At 37.9% G+C, this 22,733-nt stretch overlaps 1 protein-coding gene across 3 annotated transcripts in view; it reads left to right on the plus strand.

Moving 5' to 3' along the window:
- ABCD2 (ATP binding cassette subfamily D member 2) overlaps positions 1-22,733 on the plus strand; it is a 49,392-nt gene that overhangs the window by 7,329 nt on the left and 19,330 nt on the right. For 2 of the 3 annotated variants that reach the window (XM_084750840.1, XM_084750838.1), the window contains exons 2-6: positions 1,761-1,941; positions 7,973-8,094; positions 12,025-12,190; positions 12,930-13,024; positions 16,503-16,648. In XM_084750840.1, the coding sequence (XP_084606966.1) occupies positions 1,767-1,941; positions 7,973-8,094; positions 12,025-12,190; positions 12,930-13,024; positions 16,503-16,648 (704 nt within the window). In that variant the 5' untranslated portion in view covers positions 1,761-1,766. The remainder of the gene's footprint in view (positions 1-1,760; positions 1,942-7,972; positions 8,095-12,024; positions 12,191-12,929; positions 13,025-16,502; positions 16,649-22,733) is intronic. The other variant, XM_084750839.1, reaches the window with a different exon arrangement.

The following is a 22,733-nucleotide window of genomic DNA, read 5'->3' on the forward strand; positions in this document are numbered from 1 at the left end:
AGATACCATCTGTTGTCTTGTTGACAGACCCACTTTCTGAGCACTTTAGAGTCCTCTGGTAGCTAAATTGTGATATATATATATATATCCCTTTAAATCATCAGCAATTAGGGAATTAAAGAGTCCAAACTCTTCTGAAGTTTCACAAGAATAAAATTTCTGTACTCTTTAAAGTGTTCTACATGGTCTTCTCTACTCAATATATAAACGAAATGAATGGACTCAAAAGTGTTTTTCTTAAAACATAAATACTAACTTGGTGAGTGTGGCTCTGTACCTTGTGAAGAAAATGCACATTTGGGCAGTTAAGAGTGACCCTCTTTGGACTGAGATGCAGGTGCTGTGGTAGTGGTCTTTGGACTGAGATGCAGGTGCTGTGGTAGTGGTCTTTGGACTGAGATGCAGGTGCTGTGGTAGTGGTCTTTGGACTGAGATGCAGGTGCTGTGGTAGTGGTCTTTGGACTGAGATGCAGATGCTGTGGTAGTGCTCTCTGTTGTTCCTTCACTTGCAAGGGAGAGTAACTGCTGTCAGAGAGAAAACAGTTTGGCCAGTTTGGCCAGGCTGATCGATGAGAGCGTGCAGATTAGGAAAGGCGGAGCAGTGTCTAATGAAGTGGCATTGCCTTTAGCTCATGCTGAGCACATACTTTTGACAGAGACAGTTTCATTTTGCCCAGCAGAGAGGCAAGAACTGAAATAAGAGAGGACGGGAGTAGGAAGAGGCACTAGGGTGCTATTTTTAAAGGCTACGGATCTTCAACAGTAAAAATAATTAGCCCAGTTACATAAAATCGTGCTGCATTGTAGTTGCTTCAGAATGTTGAGCATAAATTGGGGGAGGGGAGCCATCTGAGATCTTAATACCAATGCTTCAGCAATACATATTGAAGTATTTGAAGATATATTTTAATTACCAAGTAGAATGATGCTCCTTTTAAAGGATCAAGAATTATCATTGTTTCTTTTTCAATAACAGAAGCAACCCAAAGAAAAATTGTAAACTAACTTAGGACCTCAATTCCTATTTGAAAATTGGTCTTGTGTGTTGTGGGCTGCTTTGTTATTTTTGAATCATTGAACTAGATGTAAATTAATAGATTCCTTGCTTAAAAGACAAAAATCTGAGAAATTGAGCCAATTCCAAGGTTGGCTAATTGTGCATGTTTGGTATGTTTTTAGACAGTTTTAGTGTCCTCAAGGATGATAGAGGTTTAATGATACTTGTATCTTCATAGAATATTATTTAATTTTAACATCTTAAAATTTTTAAATTACAAGTCTATCTCAGTTCTCTCTCTTTCTGCCTCTCTCTCTCTCTGTGTCTCTATCTGTCTGTCTCTGTCTCTGTCTCTCTTTCTCTCTCTCTCTCTCTCTCTCTCTCTCACACACACACACACACACACACACACACACACACATACACACACACACCACACCACACACCACACACTTGAATTGTTGGATATTGTACGCAAGGCCTTATTATGATAGCAATAGGCAAGTGTTCTAACTATACCCCTATCCTACTTAGGTGTATTTCAAACAATATTACATTTACCTGATAATATGTTTTCATAAGTAATACTAAATTATCACTAGTTCTAATATCCAGTTACATGTATTGGTTGTAGAACTGTATCAACAATGGCTACACTAAAGAAAGCAAATTACTATGTCTGCATCATTAAAGAGAATCTTTAAGCAATTACAATGTTTATTTCCATGGCTCATGCTGGACTCTTATCTTTTTCCATTCTTAGGTAGAAATGAAGCAGCTTCAGAAAAGCTACAAGGCTTTAGCTTATCAGATGAACCTTATTCTCTCCAAGCGTTTGTGGTACATCATGATAGAACAGTTCTTGATGAAGTACGTGTGGAGCAGCTGTGGACTGATCATGGTGGCTATACCTATTATCACTGCAACGGGCTTCGCAGATGGTGGTAATAACATTCATGCTCAGTCGTAAATGTAGGCTTAACATTGTTTCTCCTGAAGATGCCATTGCGTGTTCCATGTGTGACTGTGTAGACAGTGCCTATCTGCAGTGATTTGTACTCTGAAACAGTGGCAGGTTTCAGTGTTCAAAAATGAGGCCATCAGTATGAAGGAAGCAACAAGTAACTCAAAGGACCTTGCCAAGGAGGTCTCCTGACACAGTGTTTCTGCAAGTCTACCTGGGGCGATTTTAATTATATTTCCCAATGACATTTCAGTTTATATTTAACCACAAAGCAAATCAGTATCTTCAGAAAGAGAACAGCATGAGCAACACCTCCTGTTTTGTTCTTAACATCCTATGGGTTACGCACATACATTTTCTATGGCTGAATTTATCCTGATTCATGATTTGAGAGATGGTTGGCTACTTTAGAGACTCAGGAATCTTGTTTCGGGGTGCATGTAAGTGCCATGGAATGGGTTCTCTGTTGTAATGGAATGTAAAGTAATGGAGACACTTGCCGTTGGCATGCTGTGGTCATGTTTAGGGGGTGGGAGTCATCAAGCTGCAGTTACCTATTCCTGTCTCTATAATCTTCGCCAACTAAGAAAGATAAGAGCAAGAAGGAGAATGTTGCAGTGTTCTTTCTTTATGAAAGTCTGCACCTTTCGTGGTAGTAATGAAGGGGTTACAGTTAGAGTTCATCTTCCATGGGTTCAAATTCAAGAATTCAGCGAGGCATAGAGCAGAACTAGGAGTCTAAAGCAAACATAGAGAAACGATGTTGGTAATCAACACATACTTTTTATTCCCTAAAGAACTCAGTGCAGTGTAGTGGCTGTCTCCATAGCATTTGCATCACATGAAGTATTGCAAATAGTCTGGAGAGGTTTAAAGAGCATGAAATGATGTGGACCCTGCAATCACTGCGGTGGTTTCTTTAAGCCACTTGGCATAGGTAGACCCCAGACTCTTCAGGGTCCCTGAACCAGCCTCCTTATCCCCACAGACACCAAAGGATGGCTGTAATAGATGAAGAAAGCTCTTTCTGTTATCCGGAGATCAAATATCCTCTCCCCCTTTAGAAGCTACTTGATCGAGATTGGCTGTTCTGAGGAGTGGAACTAAAGCAGGCTTTTGAGAGAAATGGAGTTTGATTTCGAACACCGCCCCCATAATTCCCACGGAGACCCTCTTAGTTACAGCAAACTCCCCAAGCTTCGGTTCCCTCCTCTGGAAAAATGAAAAGAAAAGTACCTAAGAGGATTTGGTGAAAACTTAGCACAGAAATGTTTATGAAGTACTTAGCTATTGTACCTGATATGTGGCAACAGTGACTGGAAAACAAAAGACAACACTTAGAATAATGTAAGAGAATTTGGTGTACTTTACATTGTTTACTTTTACATGTAGTGAAGTCTTAATGGCTATTGTTTAAAGTGAGATAATGATAAAAAAAAAAACAAATGAAAATGTGTATTTCTTAATTTTTAAAGTTACTTCAGTGGTTTAGTCCGCTTATATTTAAAAATTGTCAAGCTTGAGTCACTATTAAGCTAAATATGTTCATTTCAGTAAACAGTGACTTCTCAGTCCTAAACTGACATACTGAACATACTCCACAAGTAAACCACCCAATAGGAACTGTGAAAATTGAATTTTATCTGTTTTGATTATTCAAATTTACCAAGAACTCATTTTACGTTTCTATTGTAAATGGTATTCTTAGTAATAGTGTTCAAGATGTAATCTTTCGTAAAGAAATAACTACTTTTCCAAAGAAGTGAAGAAGAAGAAGACACTGAAAAGCATACACCCTTAAGATTGGTTTTGCTAAGAAATTTGGCAAAATGTAACTTAAGAAGTTATTTCTTAAACTAATAGCATTCATCAAAAAGTTTTATATTTAATGTACATTAACGATAGTCCCAACCAGAACAATGCTGATAGCAGTGTTTGGTCTTATTAGAAAACCCTAGTGTAATCCACACCAAAGAGGGAAAACAATGCTGCTATTAATGGTGACAAATTAATCCCACTGAGGCTAGTAAGAAGTAAACATGTATGCCATGAAACTAACTAGCTCACTTATCAAGGGCTAATAAGATTTCTAAAAATAAATCCTACAAATGCTGACAATACAAGCTGAAACAAACACAGCATGTTGGAGTCATAAGTGAAACAAAGTGTCATGTAAAACACATTCCAAAGAATGTTTTAGCAGAGGTGGGTAAAACCCTCACAAAGAGAGAAATGGACCCATATGCAAAATGATATTTGAGACTGTTTCAAAGCCACTTAAGTTTGCTATATATGTGTGTATATGCTGGTGCTGCTAAATATATTTGACTTCCAGTGAAAATATTATTTTATTCAGTGAAAATAATTTTGTCAGATACTGCTATCACTTTCAGGTTTCAGGCCTGGAAATTATATGTCATATTCTCTAATCTAGTCTTAAATTTTAGTTTAAGGCCAGGCATGGTGAGGGGGAAAGGAATGAATCAATGGCTTAAGACACAGCCCAGTGGTTAAGAGCACTTTCTGCTCTTACAGGGATCTAAAGTTCAGTTGCCAGCATCCCTATTAATGTAGCTCATAGGTGTTAGTAACCCTAGATCCATGGTACCTGACATCCTTTCCTGGCCTGCATAAGCAGCATCTCTCCTCATATACACATACCTGCCTGCCCCCCCCCACACACGTACATAATTTTTAAAAAGTTAAAGTATGAAACAGCAGCAAAATGGAAGCGAGCATGAGTAATATAGATGGAGAAATGAGTATATGGTGAGGATAGACAGAGAGATGGGGGCCCCTTGGCCTGATGCCATAGTTAACCACGCTTTGGGAAGACTACATCAATTTATAGGTCTTAGTTTTCTTAACCATGAGGATGCTAATGCATACCATTCAGAGGTGCTGTGAAATTACAGTGTACTGGTGTGCTCTGAAACAGTCCTTGGTGAATGGTAAAATGCCAAGTGCCCGCTCTTGTCAGCACTTATTACGTTCCCAGCCTGTGGGCTCTGGAGTGCTTGGGCTGAAATGCGGGCAGTTCTGCTTACAAGGGACCCTGAGAAAGTCATTTCACTTGTTTGTGGTTCAGATTCTCAGATGCAAAATTGGGGGGAACTTAGCAGGATTGTCCTAAGCTTCAATGCAAAATTTAGTAGGTGCCTGCTCGCAGAAAATAATTAATGGACATGTGCTGATATCATAACTGCTGTTGAAAAAAGTAAGGATTTGAAAGTGACTAGGAAGTCCGAAGTAAATCTGTTTAGGGCAGTGGTTTTCAATCTGTGGGTCTTGATCTTTTTGGGAACTGAATGGCACTTTCACAGGACTCTCGAATCAGATATCCTGAACATCCGGAATTTACATTATGATTCATAAGAGTATCAAAATGACAGTAGTAGTACAAGAAATAATTTTATGGTTGGGGGTCACTACAACATGAAGAACTGTATTAAAGAGTCTCATCATTAGGAAGGTTGAGAGCCACTGGGTTAGGAGAAAGAACCAGTATAATTTTTTGTCGGCAGGAGAAAAAGATAAGCAGCCCTGTTGTAGATCTACTGGGCCACGCCTTTACAACGTCAAGTGAACGTTCATAGCAAGGATAAGGTATTTATATTTAAAACACAATCACTTCTAGAACATGCTATTTTTCTCTTCAGAAGAGGGCCTGGGAGGCTCTAATCTAAAGCTCCTGGATTATCTAAACTTCACGCAGGGAGTTCCCTGGAGCTCTGGGGCTCGGAGACACTATATAACTCTTGGCATACTGCCTTTCCTACCACACCACACTCACCTCATTAAAACTTGCTGTGTAAAGTTGTCTTTAAGAACTGATAGGCCAGTCACTGAAATGGAAACATTCTAATCTTTAATTGTTGTTCTGTTTGTTACTTTAAGGCTGTCTAGCCCTTTCTTTGTACTAAGAGAAAAATTGCAGAGGGAAACTTGTTAGTGGTGACTTTGTTCTTCACAAAAGAACCAAATGTGCTGAGAAATAAAATAGGTGCGCATCTTAGATCATGGATTCATATCTCTGACACTAGGAGAGCTGGCCTTACCAGAGAGCTCAGGCGGTTGACAGCTACATGCAGGGCTAAAGTTCCTGACACCTGCTTCTATGGCCCATGCCAAAGGACAAGCTAGTTTCAAAGTTACACACTGTGGGAATTTGTTGTTGTTGTTGTTGCTGTTGTTGTTGCTAAAACCATGAAGAAAACCCAGAAGGCATTAACCTGCCAAAGCAACACGGCACCGGTGATTGCATATCAACCACAGGTCCATCTGTGCAAATGATTTTTTGTTCTTCACAGAGGCTGTCAGTGAAAGGTAAAACCCCTTTTAACCCACATTCATAAAATCCAATGATCCGGTGATTGAGATGGTCAGAACCCTAGCCTCATCTTGGTCTTAGCCCACAGAGGGATTCGGTATTTGGATAGCTGGTTGAAAATCCGATGGGCTTTTTCTTTCAGTTATCTACAACTCATTATGTGTTTAAATATATTTTAAACTATCGAACAGCTGCGCACCTGGAATCCTAGTACTCAGGGGGCTGAAGCTGGAGGGATCACAATTTAAAGACTAGGCCAGTTTGGAGTACAGAGTGAGAAGAAATCAAATGTGTAAAATCCAAAAGACTGACACAGCAGGGCATGGTAGCGATTCAGAGGAAGTACAGCATGAAAAATGTTTGAGAAAGGGAGAAAATGTCAAAATTGTGAGGGCCAGGCCTGTTCAAATTCCTGTTAAAGAATCCATACCATATTTTTTTGCGTTTTTATTAGTAGGTTGGCGTAAGTGTATGGCTATGTGGTGTACATACATGTTTGTATGGGCCTGTGTATGTGTGCATGTGGGCGCATGTGTGTGAAGAGCAGAAGTCAATAGTCTTGAACTAACTCTCCACCTCTATTTTTATGTTTATTTACTTTTGACTTTCAAAATAATATTTTTATTTTAAAAATATTATACATAGGTACACACATTTATTACTGTGTGTGTGTATATATGTGTGTGTGTGTGTGTGTGTGAGAGAGAGAGAGAGAGAGAGAGAGAGAGAGAGAGAGAGAGAGGGATTCTGTCTCTGTGTGAATGCAGGCACCTATGTACCGCATCATACATGTGGAGGTGAGAAGACAGCTTTTGGGAGTTGGTTGTCTCTTACCATGCAGCTTCTGGGGAATCAAATACAGGAATTAGGCTTGGGAGCAAGTCACTTTATCTACTGAATCATCTCAACAGCTACCCCACCCCACCTTTCTTCTTCTTTTAAACCTGAAGCTCATTGATTTTTGCTCATTGGCCAGTGAGCCCCAGAGACCCTCCCGTTGTTCCAGTGCTGAAGAGACCAGCATGCCCAGCTTTCTTTTTTTTTTTTTTTTTTTTTTTTTTTTTTTTTTTTTCTTTATGTATGGATTCAGGGAACCCAAAGTCAGGTCCTCATGCCTGCACAGAGGGCATCTTACTGCCCCAGCTCACTCCCGTCAGTGCTTTTATTGAGAATGTCAGCAGAGTCTGTTACACAATTGTAAGAACAGGAAGTTGCATAGGGGAAAGGCTGAAAGGAAGCTAAATGCACATAACCTAATGCACTAACTCTCACTCTAAACAACCAATGCAAAAGGAAACTTCTAACAAAACCTAATCCACAGATGGTATTTAGTATATATAAAAAAAATAATAAAGCCGGGCGTGGTGGCGCATGCCTTTAATCCCAGCACTCGGGAGGCAGAGGCAGGTGGATCACTGTGAGTTCGAGGCCAGCCTGGTCTACAAAGTAAGTCCAGGACAGCCAAGGCTACACAGAGAAACCCTGTCTTGAAAAAACAAAATAATAATAATAATAATAATAATAATAATAATAATAATAATAATAATAATAATAATAAATATTTATTTTTAGGAATTATTGATAGTTATGAAATATTGTTATTTTAGCCATACTTTAATTAGTATAAAACAAGACAGTTCCTAGGTGGGAAAACTAAATAGTTCTGTGATTTTTCTCTTAGATCTGGAGGATGGTCCAAAGCAGGCTATGGTTAGCGATCGGACAGAGGCCTTCACCACTGCACGAAATTTACTGGCCTCTGGAGCTGATGCTATTGAGAGGATTATGTCTTCATACAAAGAGGTACTTGAATTTCTTGCAAATTTGTTTAAAATATGAAAGCATCTGAAAATAAAGCTAAGTGTAAATGATGAAATATGCATAGCATTTTAGGAACAGGTTTTTTTTTTCTTTCTCTCTCGACTAAAATCGACCAAGAGGATAATTGAGGTCAAGGAATGCAACTCTGAAGTGAGATGTCCTGTTATTCCTGTTTACAGTCATGATTTTATTGCTTTTAAATGAAGAGAACAAAAAAGAATAGCCGTTGTGTGGCCACTACAGCCCACGCTTAATTTACACTCAGATGCCGTCATTTACAGATCACGAGACCCTCCTCACGCTTCTTTTTTTTTTTTTTAAGATTTATTTATTTATGTATATAAGCACTCTATTACATGTATGCCTGCACGTCAGAAGAGAACGTCAGAGAGAAGAGGGCATCACATCTCATCATAGATGGTTGTGAGCCACCATGTGGTTGCTGGGAATTGAACTCAGGACCTTTGGATGAGCAGCCAGTGCTCTTAACCACTGAGCCAAGCTTCTCATGTGACTGGATGCCTGTTCTTCTGGTGCTAGAGTGACCACCATGCCCAGGGGCTTGATTTTTTTTTTAAGATTTATTTTATTTATTGCATATGAGTACTTTTTCTGCAGAAGAGGGCATCAGATCACATTATAAATGGTTGTGAGCCACCATGTGGTTGCTGGGAATTGAACTCAGGACCTCTGGGAAGAGCAGGCAGTGCTCTTAACCACTGAGCCACCTCTCCAGCCCCCCTTGTTTTTGTTTTTTTAAAGTATGGATACAGGGAATCAAACTGAGGTCCTCATGCCTACACAGAAGGCACTTTACTGTCCTTACTTATAGACTGGGGCAATGTCAGCAATGATTTTGTAGGATGTTAAAAGTCCATCATGTGGGGTCCTTACGGCAATGCATTTCGACACTCCGTAGGTGTTAGTTACTAGTACCAGCTGAATATCTTGCAAACTTTGCTCGTCCTCCACTGATGAAGTCTCAGAGGTGACATGTAAAACCTCGTGATTCCACATTTCTTCTGGCACCTTTGATGCATCAGGGCAGGCTTCTCTGCCTCAGTCACTTCACTACAGTACGGATCTTTCTGTGTACCCGACCCTGAGCTCTCTGACAGCAAGGACTGTCACATTTGCCTTTCTATTCCTAGCATCCATCCTAACACTTAAGTATTAGTTGCTAAGAAAAAGACCTGTAGTTACAGCTAGGTTAAGATCAAAATGGCTACTCAATTCAGATATTTCTAAAATCCCATTAATTACTATTGTAGAGAATAAAACAATGTGAGTTGCTCAAGTACCATTGCAAACTTATCTCCTAAATTTAGTAAGGTACATCGTATGATACAACTTCAAAGTCTCTGAGTCTCTTACAGAATTGATCTACTGAATTGGATTTCTTTTCCACCATAAAGCCAATGATTCAGTACCACTTACAGAAACTACTCAATTTTTAAAAATTCAAACATTAATTGTAATAATCTGGAGAACTAGTTTTTGGGGACAGTTTTCCATTTTAATATATTAATTTTAATACCAAACAGTAAGATATTTATTACTAAAATTAAATGACGAAAAAATTACCCGTTCCACATTAAAATGCGCTGTCACAGAAAGGCCACCATTTAACCATTCTAGACTCTCTCCAATGGTAAAAAGGACTTCATTTGTCATTACTTGACTTTGTGTGCTTTGAATCTAAAAATGTTCACTTCTTAGATGCCCTGTGCTATTTTAATAGGAGAAGAAACCCCCATGTATGTCTTCTCTACTAGCTCCAGGGGAACAAAGTCTTTTTATTCAGGATTCTATAATCTACAACAAACCCCTGGTGTACCAAAGCATTTTATCTTCTGGGATACTCTGTTTTTATAGGCGTGTCCCGCCATTCCAGGGTCCGTCCTAGTCTTCTCACCTGCTGCTTCCTGATCTTTCTTAATTTCTCTGTAATTTTACGGGTTTTTTTTTTCCTCTGCTAATATTTATATTTGCCCAATGGACTGCATGGCTTCTGTCAACCTGACCCAAAGCTGGACATATATGGAAAGAGGGGAAACTTAATTGAAACGATGCCTCCAGTGAGACTGGCCTGTGGACAAGCCTGTGGGGTATTGGACACGTGGGCAGGCCTCGTGCACTGTGTGCAGTGTCATCTGCCGCTGCTGACTTATATAAGAAAGTAGCCTGAGCATGCCGTGGGAACAAGCCTGTAGGCAGCACTCTGTCATGGCCTCTGCTTCCGTTCATGACTGCGAATTCCTGCCTTGACTTCCTACCTCAACTTTCCTCAATGACAGAGTGTGATCTGGAGGTTATAATATAAAATATACTCTCTCTTTCCCAGGTTGTTTTGCTAACGCAGCAGTAGAAATCTTAGCAGTAGAAATCCTAAGACACCCAAGTTTCTTTTAAATCCATATTTCATTAAACGGTTTCACGCTTAAGAACTCATGTCAAGACTTTCCTCCAGATACCATCCCAGAAGTCATTCCTTAGATAGCTATAACACTAAAATGCATCAATAAACGGTCAAGTTACAGCCTTCTCATAAGTAGAAGGCCTGTGACACTAAACACCTGTTCATTACAGCTTAAGTTTTACACGTAAGGGTCTCAGCCATCTGGCAGCATGGGCGTGTTCATCTACATGTGACGGTTAGGAGACATCTTTTGGGACATGCATACTTATCGGTGTCAGTTTCCCAGTCCTTTTGCTGAGACAAATGATCTGGATAAGACGGGTCACCTGTCAGAGGCCCCTGAAAGCAAGCTGTCCTGCCATAATTAAAAACCAGCTGAGACAGACAGCTGGCAAAGCCAAAGCAAAACACCTTTCCATGGAGCTTTGTGGACTAAAGCAGAAATTTATTTCATCTTCTCCCATAATCTTATGTAGAAAGAAACCGTGTATTTACAGTTTTCCTTGTGCGTTTAAGTCCTCCTTGGCTTGAAACGAAGTTGGACTCTGAGACTGACCGATGCTGAGAAGGTTCTGGCACCTCTTCCTGAGCTCACTTTCACAACACGTGCCCTCTAACACACATGTTACTCAGCTAAAAGAGGAACTTTGGCAATATTTGGCTTAGAACCATTCATTTATAAGTAAGGAGGAAATACTTTTCTGCTACTTAAGATAGTCATATGCACACTGCGTAAACACACGTGCTCATTGATGCTGCTCATGTTTAGGAAGAATGCTTTGGATTATATTTGGAGATAGCACTTATGACTGAATGAGTTGTCTAGTTTTTAAATTTTTCACTAGTAAACAGCATTAGAGCTAATGTCATTGTTCTGTTTTGAACTCTTTGAAGAAATATGTGTCTTTATGGAGGAATGAGCTCAGGACTTCATGTGTGGTAGACAAGTGCTCCACCACTAGGTTAAATACCCAGCCTGACACTCTATTTTAAATAGAAAAAGGAAAAAGGGGGGTAATGGAAATGCATGCTTTTAATCCCATGCAGTGATCACAAGGGATTGAAAAGGCAGGGCGGGCAGACCTCTGTACATATGAGGCCAGCCCAAGCTGCACAGTGAGACCCTGAATAAAAACCAACCGACCAAATCAGATATAAACGATCATCATTTTATTTAAGCAGACCAATCAGAAATTTGACTAAAAGACCCCTATGGCTTATTAATGTCATGGAAGCTTCTCGTCTCATTTTGAACACTGAGGTAAATCAGTATTTTTGTTTTACAACTCCAATGATATCTATGCTGATTTTTTTTTTCCTTTATAAGCCTCGTGTCTCTGTTTCAGTTATCAGACGTACCGGGTTTTTGTGTGTGTGTCATATACAATAATGTAGAATCTTTAGCAGCAAATCAAGAAGTTTATATATTACATGATTTTATAAAATCGTCTATTATGACTATATTAACTTATTCCTTACATGTTGATTTTCAGATCACTGAGCTAGCAGGCTATACTGCTAGAGTATACAATATGTTCTGGGTCTTTGATGAAGTGAAAAGAGGCATTTATAAGAGAAATGTCACTCAGGAGCCTGAAAACCACAAAAAGAGTGGAGAAACCATGGAACTGCCCCTCAGTGACACCCTGGCAATCAAAGGTGATACACTTTAGAGGGGTTGTTGTTGTTGTTGTTGTTGTTGTTGTTTGCGTTATCCTTACACTTCAGTGCCATCATATCCAAAAATTAAATGCTTCTTCTTTAGAAAATAGCTTTTAGAAGCTTCAAGAAACCAGTATTTAAATAACAAACATTATTTAAACATCAGTCTCCAATGTTAGTGTGGCAGTTGGAGTAGTGATGACAAATAGTGCAGTAATAAGAAAACATGACATCTGTAGTCAGGAAAATATGTTCACATTGCATTTGGGGACAGCACATATGGCTGAATGAATTGACTGTTTTTAAATTTTGAACGAATAAATAGAACTAGTGTTAGTGCCGTATTTTTACATTATTCAGTGCTTCTAAATGTTTATCCTGTATTGAAATATCACATCTTAATCCCTTCTTAGGAATGGTGCATTTTTTTCCCCTGTAGGATATAGGAGAACAAAATGACTCTAAATTGTGTAGCTAAGTTATATCAGATATAGTTTAGGTCTCCTAGGATAAAGGTGTTGATATTTGATTATAAAATTATTTTATCAGAAAGATTTCCTATATAGATTAAATATATAGATAGATATTAGATTAATTTCACGTACATTTATTTTTCCTATGACTTACCAATGTGAGTTTTCATCATAATTGAGTTTGCCCATTTGTTATTATTCTTCAAGTTAATTATAAGCATCCTGTGATAGCCTTTGTAACGTAAACTGTTCCTTGGTTACAGGAACAGTTGTTGATGTGGACCATGGAATCATTTGTGAAAATGTCCCCATAATTACACCAGCAGGAGAAGTGGTGGCTTCCAGGCTAAACTTCAAAGTAAGATGATATCCAAGAATCTTCTGATTGTTGGCCTCACACTAATAGAGAAAAACTCAGAATTCATGTACCTTACGTTAAATAACTGGAGAGGAGCATGTGGAAAAGGGGAAGTCGAAAAGGTATGCACAGTGGCTCAATTGCAGAAGCAGTAACTTCCTCAGACACAGAGAGAATAGAGAACTTTTATTTCTGCTGCCTCAGGACCAGGGTGAAAATCAACATACAGAACACTAAGACCCATTCAAGGCAGCTTTGCAGAACAAGAGGAAGTCGCAAAAATTAATATCTGGAAGTGAATTTTAACTTTAAAAAACTTGTTGAGAAATCTATAAGACTATATTTTTATATGCTTTCTAAAATAGCATCTTTCCCCCAAAGGCCATTATCAAATTCAGTTTTCCTAATACATGTTTTCTAATTTTTAATTCTGACCTTAAATAATCAGAAGATTCATGGATTCAACTTTAGTTTCTAATTCTGTTGAAAATCATTTAATATCCTATATCTTAAATTCAAAACTAAGAAGTACAAAAATACTTAGTAAGCACAAGGCCCTAGTTTTAAAGTTTTTTTAAATTTAAACATACAATTTAAACTAAGTATACAATGGTGAACATGTTGTATTAGATACTTACGTCATTGTGTCAGTATACTGATAACTTTTTAAAAAGTAATTTATTTGAGATTGAGCTTTCTCACTGCTTTGGGCCTGAGGTAGAGTTGAACATCTTCCAGGAACATATTGAAAGAATAGTCCTTACTGCAAGGGAGGTGGCGAATAGAGAAAGAATACATAAAGGTCAGACTAAGGTATGGCCCAAGGACACAGTCCCACTGACCTTCTTCCTCCACGTAGGACTCAATTCTGATATTTTCAAAATGTAGTGGAGACTTGGTGATCAACACATGGTCCTTTGGAAGACAGTTCAGATCCAACCCATATACACTATAATAAAGGTGGTTGAGCTGTGTTTGAACAAAGATATGATCAGACTTCATAATCAGATTATGAACATCATAATACTAATGATTTGGAAATAGATCTTAACCTAGGTTTCATTACTTGAGATATATCCTCAATTTAACCGAGTTATTGAAGGTTAAAAAGAGGATGAGATGCACCAAACACAGGAAATCCTGTTAATGAATTGAAGAGGAATTGTTTCATCAGGATTTAGTGGTCCATTATAAACCTGTAGAATGGTCTCATTATTAGGCTGTGACATGAGTACCAATTCTTTACTCATTACAAATAGGTAATATTTTATTTTCTATTAATAGTTAGCACTTTACCCAGGGCTACTGCTAAGTCTGTAGAGTGCTTTCCTGGCATGCAAAGTCCTTCAGTCCAACCCTCGTCCTGGGAAACAAAGGAATAAATCTGTTTTTGTTGTTGCATTGGTCAGTTTAGGTAATATAATGCTGATTCTTGTTGCCTTAATTTTTAAATAAATAGATGAAATGCCTTAAGGTTGCTGTCTTCTAACCACACCACTGTAGACCCATCACACCCTGAAGAAAAGCTCAGGGCCCAGACACTTGTATAAAACAAGCAATAATCCAGTGGAAGTTTGTTACATACCTTTAAGATTCTATGAAGATGTACACTGTTATAACAACGTGTTTGTGGTTACTTTTGCCTTCAGAACTTGTGTTTTAATTCTACTTTTCCTAGAATAGGATAAAAAGTTGTGCTTCTTCGATATTGATGGGAAATACACATTATTCTGGGAAAATGGTTTTTATCATTTTATTGGTCTTCAAAATTAAAATTATAACGTATGGGGGGCGGAATCCAAATTGTAAGATTTTATTTTGCCTTACACTCAGTATTTATAGAGAAGTTATGCTAAGAAAATACTAATATGAAAAAGTCCTCAATCATCAACTAAAAAAGTACTGAATTTCTAAGAACTCCTGATAGAAATTGATGCTTTAAGAACATTTGATGAACTTACTGTTCACCATGGCATGTACCTTAGAAAACTCTTTTCGAGAGTATTCCTGCATCTATCAAATTAATCACCCGAGCTGGGCGTGGTGGCGCACACCTTTAATCCTAGCTCTTGGGAGGCAGAGGCAGCGGATCGCTGTGAGTTCGAGGCCAGCCTGGTCTACAAAGCAAATCCAGGACAGCCAAGGCTACACAGAGAGACCCTGTCTCAAAAAACCCACAAAAAAATTAATCACCCATCATTAGGAAGTCTAGTGGATGAGAAGCAGCAAGACGGGTTTGTTCTTTACCATGCCACGGGTTCACCCCGCAGTTTTCTGACATGCTAGCAACTCACCCGTCTTTGATTTTTGGCATTGTGTCTCCCACATTTTGAAAATTTGGATGTTTGTATCCATTCAATGGAAATATTTATACATGCATAGGCATCCTATAGACTTCTAGCTCTCATCCTTTCACCTTATTTTCCTTTTTGCATCACTGGTTATAAAACAAATAAAAAAATTTAAGCAGTGTTTATGTTCCTCGCTCTCCATGATGCCCTGCAAGTGTGATAGGAAGGCAACCTCTCCACTCTACTGAACAGAGTGAAGGGTCACGAAGTCTCACTGCTTAAATTTAGTGGGTAGATAAGACAAATAATAAAGGGGGGCTTCTGACAAGTGATTAACAAGTTAACTTGTTTTTATCAATGAATAGTATATGATCTCCACTTATATACAGAGAGTGAATGTTTTATGTGTATACAGCTTCCTTAATATCCTTAAGGGATGAGTTCCATGAGACCCAAATCTGATAACACTCAAATCCATTGTGTGCAACTTTATATAGAAAAATATTCTGTACATATTTGATATAGATGCAACTGGTTTTTTTTTTTTCTTCGTGTATTTTCAACCTTCAGTTGGCTGGCTCCTCAGAAGTAGAGCCCTGAATATGGAGACTGGCCTATGTGTGTTTAAACTCAAGCCTGGGTATACTCTCTCTACAACTCCCTTGCTTGTCTCTCTCTTGGTTTCATAAGCATATTTTTTACATCTGTGAATGAAGCCGAACTATAATAATCCTTTCTTTCTGATTATGTGCTTTTGTGGTTTTGTAGCATTTCAGACACTAAAGTATAAAATAAGAACCCAGCTGGCTCTTTGGCTAAATGTGCTTTAGAGCGCATTCAACTTTCAGTTGCATTTGGATTTTCTATAGATTTAATCAGATAGTAATATAATCTTGCTACATGTGAGTATAGCTGATTTTAAAAAGATCTCAACTGAAGTGTTGAAGAGCCAGTGTTCAATCCAAAAAGGTTCATTTTCTTTGCAACTAATTATTTTATTATATTTTTAGCTTTAGAGAGCAGTCAAAGCCAAACTTGCTGTTCTAATCCTGATATGTTTTGTTTTTTTTTTACTATCCAAGCTTATCATGTGACTAAATGCTTTTTTTAAAAAAAATCACTTTTAAATGCTACCAAATGAAATAATTATTAAATATTGCAGCTTATAGTTTCATTTCTGACTTTAGGTAGAAGAAGGGATGCATCTCTTGATAACTGGTCCCAATGGTTGTGGAAAAAGTTCTCTCTTCAGAATCTTAAGTGGGCTGTGGCCTGTGTATGAAGGAGTCCTTTATAAACCACCTCCCCAGCATATGTTCTACATTCCTCAGAGGTAAGATATTTTTCTGTCAAGTGAAGAGAGTCGCTTTTGGTTTTGAATTGTGTTCATTTCTCAAGCTCTTTGGTTTATGCTCATGTAAGATTATTTTTCCCTGAGAGAAACTACTGTGGAAAGGATGAACTCAGTTATCCCCTGAGCTCCTTCTTGCTGCTTTGACTATAATAGATTCTGGATCAATGCCACTTCTTGTAGCTTTCAAATTTGACAACATGTTAAAAATATTCAAAGACTTTGGATGCCTTAGGAAAGAAGAAATGGCTCCAGAGAATAACTGGATGTCGTATTCTCTTCTTACAGATAAAAATATAGTGTGTTGGTTCTATTCAGGTTTTTCTATCATGATAAATACACTCATGTGTCCTAAAAATAATCCATGTGTGCCTAAAAGCCTTCTTAAAGCCTTTATTTTGATAATTATGCTAGATAATTAATAATCTTAACAACATCCATTAAATTTTTTTAGGAATAAGATAAGCATGGAAAAAAACACATTGTTTTCCCTCAAAATCTTTAGCTATCTTCTCTATTAACAACACAGAAGTATCTAAACACAAGGTTATATATCCTTGGGAATTTGGAGTATTTATTGTGGGTGATAGGAAATCAGCCGTAAAAAAAAAAGATAAGCTCCTGTGGCCCAGTGACTTCTCCAAGAGCTACCAAGGTTCAACATACATTACATTACATTACATTACATTACATTACATTACATTACATGTATTCCCTCTGGGTCACCCTGTATGCCACCTGAGTTAACCAGAATGGTCACAGGGTTCCCTCTGCATGAGAGGACTGCTCTGAGGTGTGCAACAGAGCACCGGGATGGGAATGTAGGGCTGGGCACAAGAACATGTGACCCCGAGGTGAGGTGGCATCACACACTTCAGTCCTCTCTTCTTTGTTGATAAGTGGTATGACCATTCTGCCAGTTTGCCTGAGTTTTAGATCATAAGTAGCAATTGGGTTCTGTGAATTTATTTTTCTTTCAAATAAGGCTCACGGTGGTGGTAGCAGGATGCAGTCTGGTGTATATGAAGGTGAAGAAATGTGTTAGGGGAAAATGTTAAATCTGAGCAATATTTAACACAACTACAATGTCCTGTGACATCACAAAAATTGTTTCTTTTCTGTCCTTTCATGACCCTCAGTTTTATTGCCTCAGTTTAAGTTTTAGAAACAAATATAATAAGTAGTGTTATTTCAATTTTTTTTACTTAAGGTGTAACATATAGAACCATGAGAAAAAAAAGGTCTATCAAGAAACATGTTCTTAATGAAAATGAAAGTGCATAAAAAAACTTACATTTTTCCCATTAGATATTTCATACTATGTGAAGGAAACACTTCTTGAATATACATTCTATGTAGTGACAAGAGTTTTCCAAGAAATGGGCAAGTTTATGAAATTGACTAAATTAACCTTTATCCTCAGGATGAACTAACCACGGTGTTTTACAATACACAGAAATCATTAGGAAATTTTTTTCTTATGAAATGTATTTTTGCCTGAGCAAAAAGGTCAACTCCAACCAGCTAAGGAGAAAAATAAGCAACAGTAGTATATGTTTTAATTTTTAAATGATTATTATCTTAAAGCAGTTTACCTTAACTATATGCATGTAAAGACATGGGAATTATATTTACACTTAAATTTTTATGGAGCCAGCCGAGCATGGTGGCACACACCTCTAATCCCAGCACTTAGAAGGCAGAGGCAGGCGGATCACTGTAAGTTCGAGGCCAGCCTGGTCTACAAAGCAAGTCCAGGACAGACAAGGCTACACAGAGAGACCCTGTCTCAAAAAAAAAATGTTTTTATGGAGTCATGTTTCTTCCATTTTTGCTTACCATTTACTTACAACACAGATGTAACTAAGAGCATCTAATTGTAGCATTTATTTCTTGTATTCTAAAAGCAAGTGATTTATTTCAAATAAATTCTGGAATGGTTACATGAGATTTCACTGTGTTAAAGAAGGTGACAGTATGACCTCTTTTAAAATATGTCAGTAAAAGATCTTTGATGATCCCTAAATGTGACTGTGATTAATTTTTCACTACTCTAGCAACAGACTGTAAGCTAACTACTAGTTTGGCAGAAAAACCAACACAGAGTTGAGGCCTAAGTATGAATTCTGTAAATCATCAAAGAGACTTTATATTTAACCACTGTGGTTGAAGTGTTTCTCTTTGAGGGTGGATCTCTTCATGAATTTGGGGAAATAGAGTCTTCTGAGAGTGGGTTTCTTATATTATGTAGAAACCAAAGTCAAACCACTCGGGGAAGAGCAAGCATTTGGTTTTCTACCAAACCTTCACACAGAGACCTGAACAAAAATGCCACTCTGGCTCAACTTGTGAATTGGGAAACATGAATTCCTGAGAAGTTATGAAATCACCCCAGTATTTTTCCCAGTTGGTGTCTTCCAATGCTTTAGCAAAGTTAATAGGAAGAACGAGAGTTTTAGAAAGCTGAGCCTTAGTGCGAGAATAGAGTCATTCTCTATAAAGTGGGCTCACACCATTTTCCCTCACCCCGTCTTCATCTTTGACAGAATATAAGAACTGCAGCATCTGTGGGTTTCAGCACAGAACACTTCCTCTGAAGTGTACGTTAGCCATTTTCCTTCTATGAGATGGGAGTGGCAGGGTGCTGGGACATTGCTCAGATAGTACCTGGACACACATTCTGGCACTTTCCAGCTGAGTCCGGATGTCCTGTACGATATTATTGCACTCCTTAATCTCCTGACTAGCGTCTTCCACATGAGTATCTCCTGCATGGTTCTGTCAGTCCTTGGTGTGTTTTCTCTTCTTCCAAAGCCTCTATGATAGACATAGCTATGACCCTCTGCTCTTTCTTCCATTTCTCCACTCACTAGCTTATGGCCCATTACTCACATTCTTATCCTGTGGTGAGTTTCTGTCTGCAGCAGTCACAGCCCCACAAGCCAACTTTATGTGTGTTTAGTTAGTTTCCTTGATAATCAACACTAACAATGTACTAACAGTCGTCAAAAGGAGAAATTGAAATATGGGATTTGGGAGGACATATAGCAAGGGCAGGAGGGAAGGAAGAGTGACAGAACAGTGGCAAGTGTCCATCCCCCCCTGAGGATCACTTGTGTACTTCACACTCTCTTCTCTGCAACTGTCTATAGTTGGGCACAACCTACCATGGAATTGTACTTCAAATGTTCCTGCCCTCACTATCATTTTTTGGAAGAACTCTTTCAGGAAAGAAGTGCTAGCAAAGATCTTCTTACAACTCAAATTTACACGTCCATAAACTACATCGAACAATCTGAGACAGAAATGGACCTCCCACAGTCAGATATCAAAATCTGTATAAATTCTGTCTCTCTGTGACTCTGAGTCTGAGAAACAAAACATTAGCAAAACAGACGAGAGCAGGATTGTGCTTACGAGGATTGTAATAAAGTGATATAACCTTCCTGGGGGATGGGCAGTGCTTGAATCCGTGGCTTCGTGCCTGCTGAGCACACGCTTGCCCACTGAATGATTGACAGATTTCCTTTCTATTGGCAAATCTGCCCAGTATCTTACCCTAGGAGCCATCTGTCTATTTTGTTACTTGCACTGGGTATGTTGCCTAATCCTCTTTGTGATGGATAAAGGTCTGTCAACTAACAGCTCTTTAAAGGAAATTACTTAGGCAATGAAGAAGGCTCAGAAGAATTCTTGAGGCTAATTCCTTGCTTAATCAATATTACATACAAACAATTGGATGGTGTAATTTTTTATAATACTAAATACTTCTGATGAGTTGAGTAGCTCTTGTTTTCCTAATAAACATAAGAATATTAGGAATGATATCACGCTTTCAGAAATAAAATCTTGAGCTTACTGTACATGAAAGAGCCTGATGATCTGATTGGCTGACCCTGTGCATTTTTCTATGATTAACAGTAAGTAGTTATGGTTTGCTCCGCCTTCTTCCTGTTTGGCCTCACAGCAACAAATGGCTTTTCACTCTTCAACTGTACACTCCCCATCCCTTAAAGTTAAAACTTGTTGAATTTTTATCAGTATTCCCAAGTTAAGCCATACAGTTTTAATTTTTCCATCTTCTCTTTATTTAAATCATTCTTGTTACTTTAATTTCTTCAGAGCTGGAATTATTTTATTTGTGCTCAACTCAGAAAATACTTAGCATTTTAGATTATTGTTCCAGAGACTCTGAACACAAAGATAGAAATTATGCTTTTCAGTGTGCTCCCCTTCTTTCTTCCTTTGTCTCAAATATAGGATAATCAAAAATCAGAAAAATCTAACAAGCAATAAATTATATAAAAAAGAAATATCAGATAGTTCAATTTTAGCACAGAATAATGAAAATATAATGCAAAATTTTAAAATATCAAAAATTCTTGTAATACTAGAAAATATAGTTACTAGGGATGGATTTGATCTTAAATACTTTTACTACAAAAGTTAATTGTTTTTAAAATGAGTGTATGTGTAAATTATAATTTGATGCTAAAATTCCTTCCAAGGAGGAGCAAAATTTATTTCAGAAGTAGATAGTTCAGATGTTTCTGTTAGAGTCTTTGAAATTGAGTAGGAAATTAAGCATTTCAAAACTACAATTATTTGGCTTCATGTGTGAAATGCCCTCATAAGATAAAGTTTTCTCTGTCTACCAGAAAAAAAATTAGCTGGTTTTGAAAAATAATTATTTAATTATTACTACAATGTATTATTAATATATCACATATTATTTTATTGTATAAATGTATAAAAATATTTGCAATATTATGTAAACAATATATAAAACATGTAATTTATAATATATGAATATATTAATTGTTAATATAATAATTAATTTTTACTTAAGTGCTATAATAAAATATGGTATTGAGAAATTAATACTAAAACCTAAGAAATTATAAATATTAAATCTTTTGGGGAAGTTACAGGTTTACCAGGCTTTTTTATAACAATGAAGGCACCTGAGGACCCTAAGCATTTTGAGTCCACTGAAGTCCTGTAAACTGCGTCAGTGAACTAGATGTTACCAAAAGAAAAAAAAGAACTTCCTTAAGTACCCAACAAGATCTATCTTTAAAGTCCACATATAAACCTATTATTCGTTAACCATGTTAAGTATGATAAAAATTTACTATAGGATAAAAGCTAGCAGGCAATTAGCTCAGAAAAGTAAACTATTTTCCGTTCACTTGTTCTTTTTTTAAAGATTTTTCCCCCCAGTGCTAGGGATCAGGCAGCACTGAGTGAGCGGCAAGGGCTCCATCAGCAAGCCGCACCTCTGTCACTCCTTTAAGCTTTGTTTTCATGTAGAGAACTCAGGTATGCCTCCATTACAGTGAATAGTCCTACTGCACCGCTTCAGTTAGCTGCTTCATTCTGTACTCCTGATAAATGGAACGAAACACATGGCTTTAAAAACCAATTAGGTCAAATTCAGAGTTGAGTGACAACTTACAGTAGTAAGACTAGGAGTGTATCACACAGCCATCTCTCTAGAGCCCCTTGTCACAGCCATTACTCTATACTGTATAGCATAAAGCGCGGTATAGCAAAACATGGATGAAAAGGATGGCGTCATCACATATTAGCCCTTTGTCGGGGTGTACGGCAAAACCTTTAGAAGAGCTCGTCGACTGGCTGCGTAGGTGTAATTTTGTCATTGACTGTGCCATGTGACAGAACTGCTCTTTGCACTAACATCTATGCCTTATGCTAAGGGGGAAGGTCATCTACACCTACTGATTGGCGCTAAATTGGAGCTAGCATCAACTTAAAGGCAGCAAATGGTCTCTTTCCTAAGGACCCAAGAGGTTACGGAGCACTCAATGACAGCTGCTCAACGGCCCTGCTTTATAGCAATGCTACTGCCACTATTCGTAGATGTGAATCTAAAAGAATTCCGCATACGATTGCTTAAGGTGATGTGTGTAAGCAAATGAACATGGACTGTGGTACTGCTGTAAGAAAATGTGGTTAGGATGGAAAAGGAAAGGAAAGAAGGCTGAAGGATAAATCCTAACTATATGGTGGAAATGTGGCTGGAAGTGGTTCAGCCATTTTGGAA

This window comes from Acomys minous (genome assembly GCF_964271855.1).
Source record: "Acomys minous genome assembly, chromosome: 12".
NCBI classification, from domain to species: domain Eukaryota; kingdom Metazoa; phylum Chordata; class Mammalia; order Rodentia; family Muridae; genus Acomys; species Acomys minous.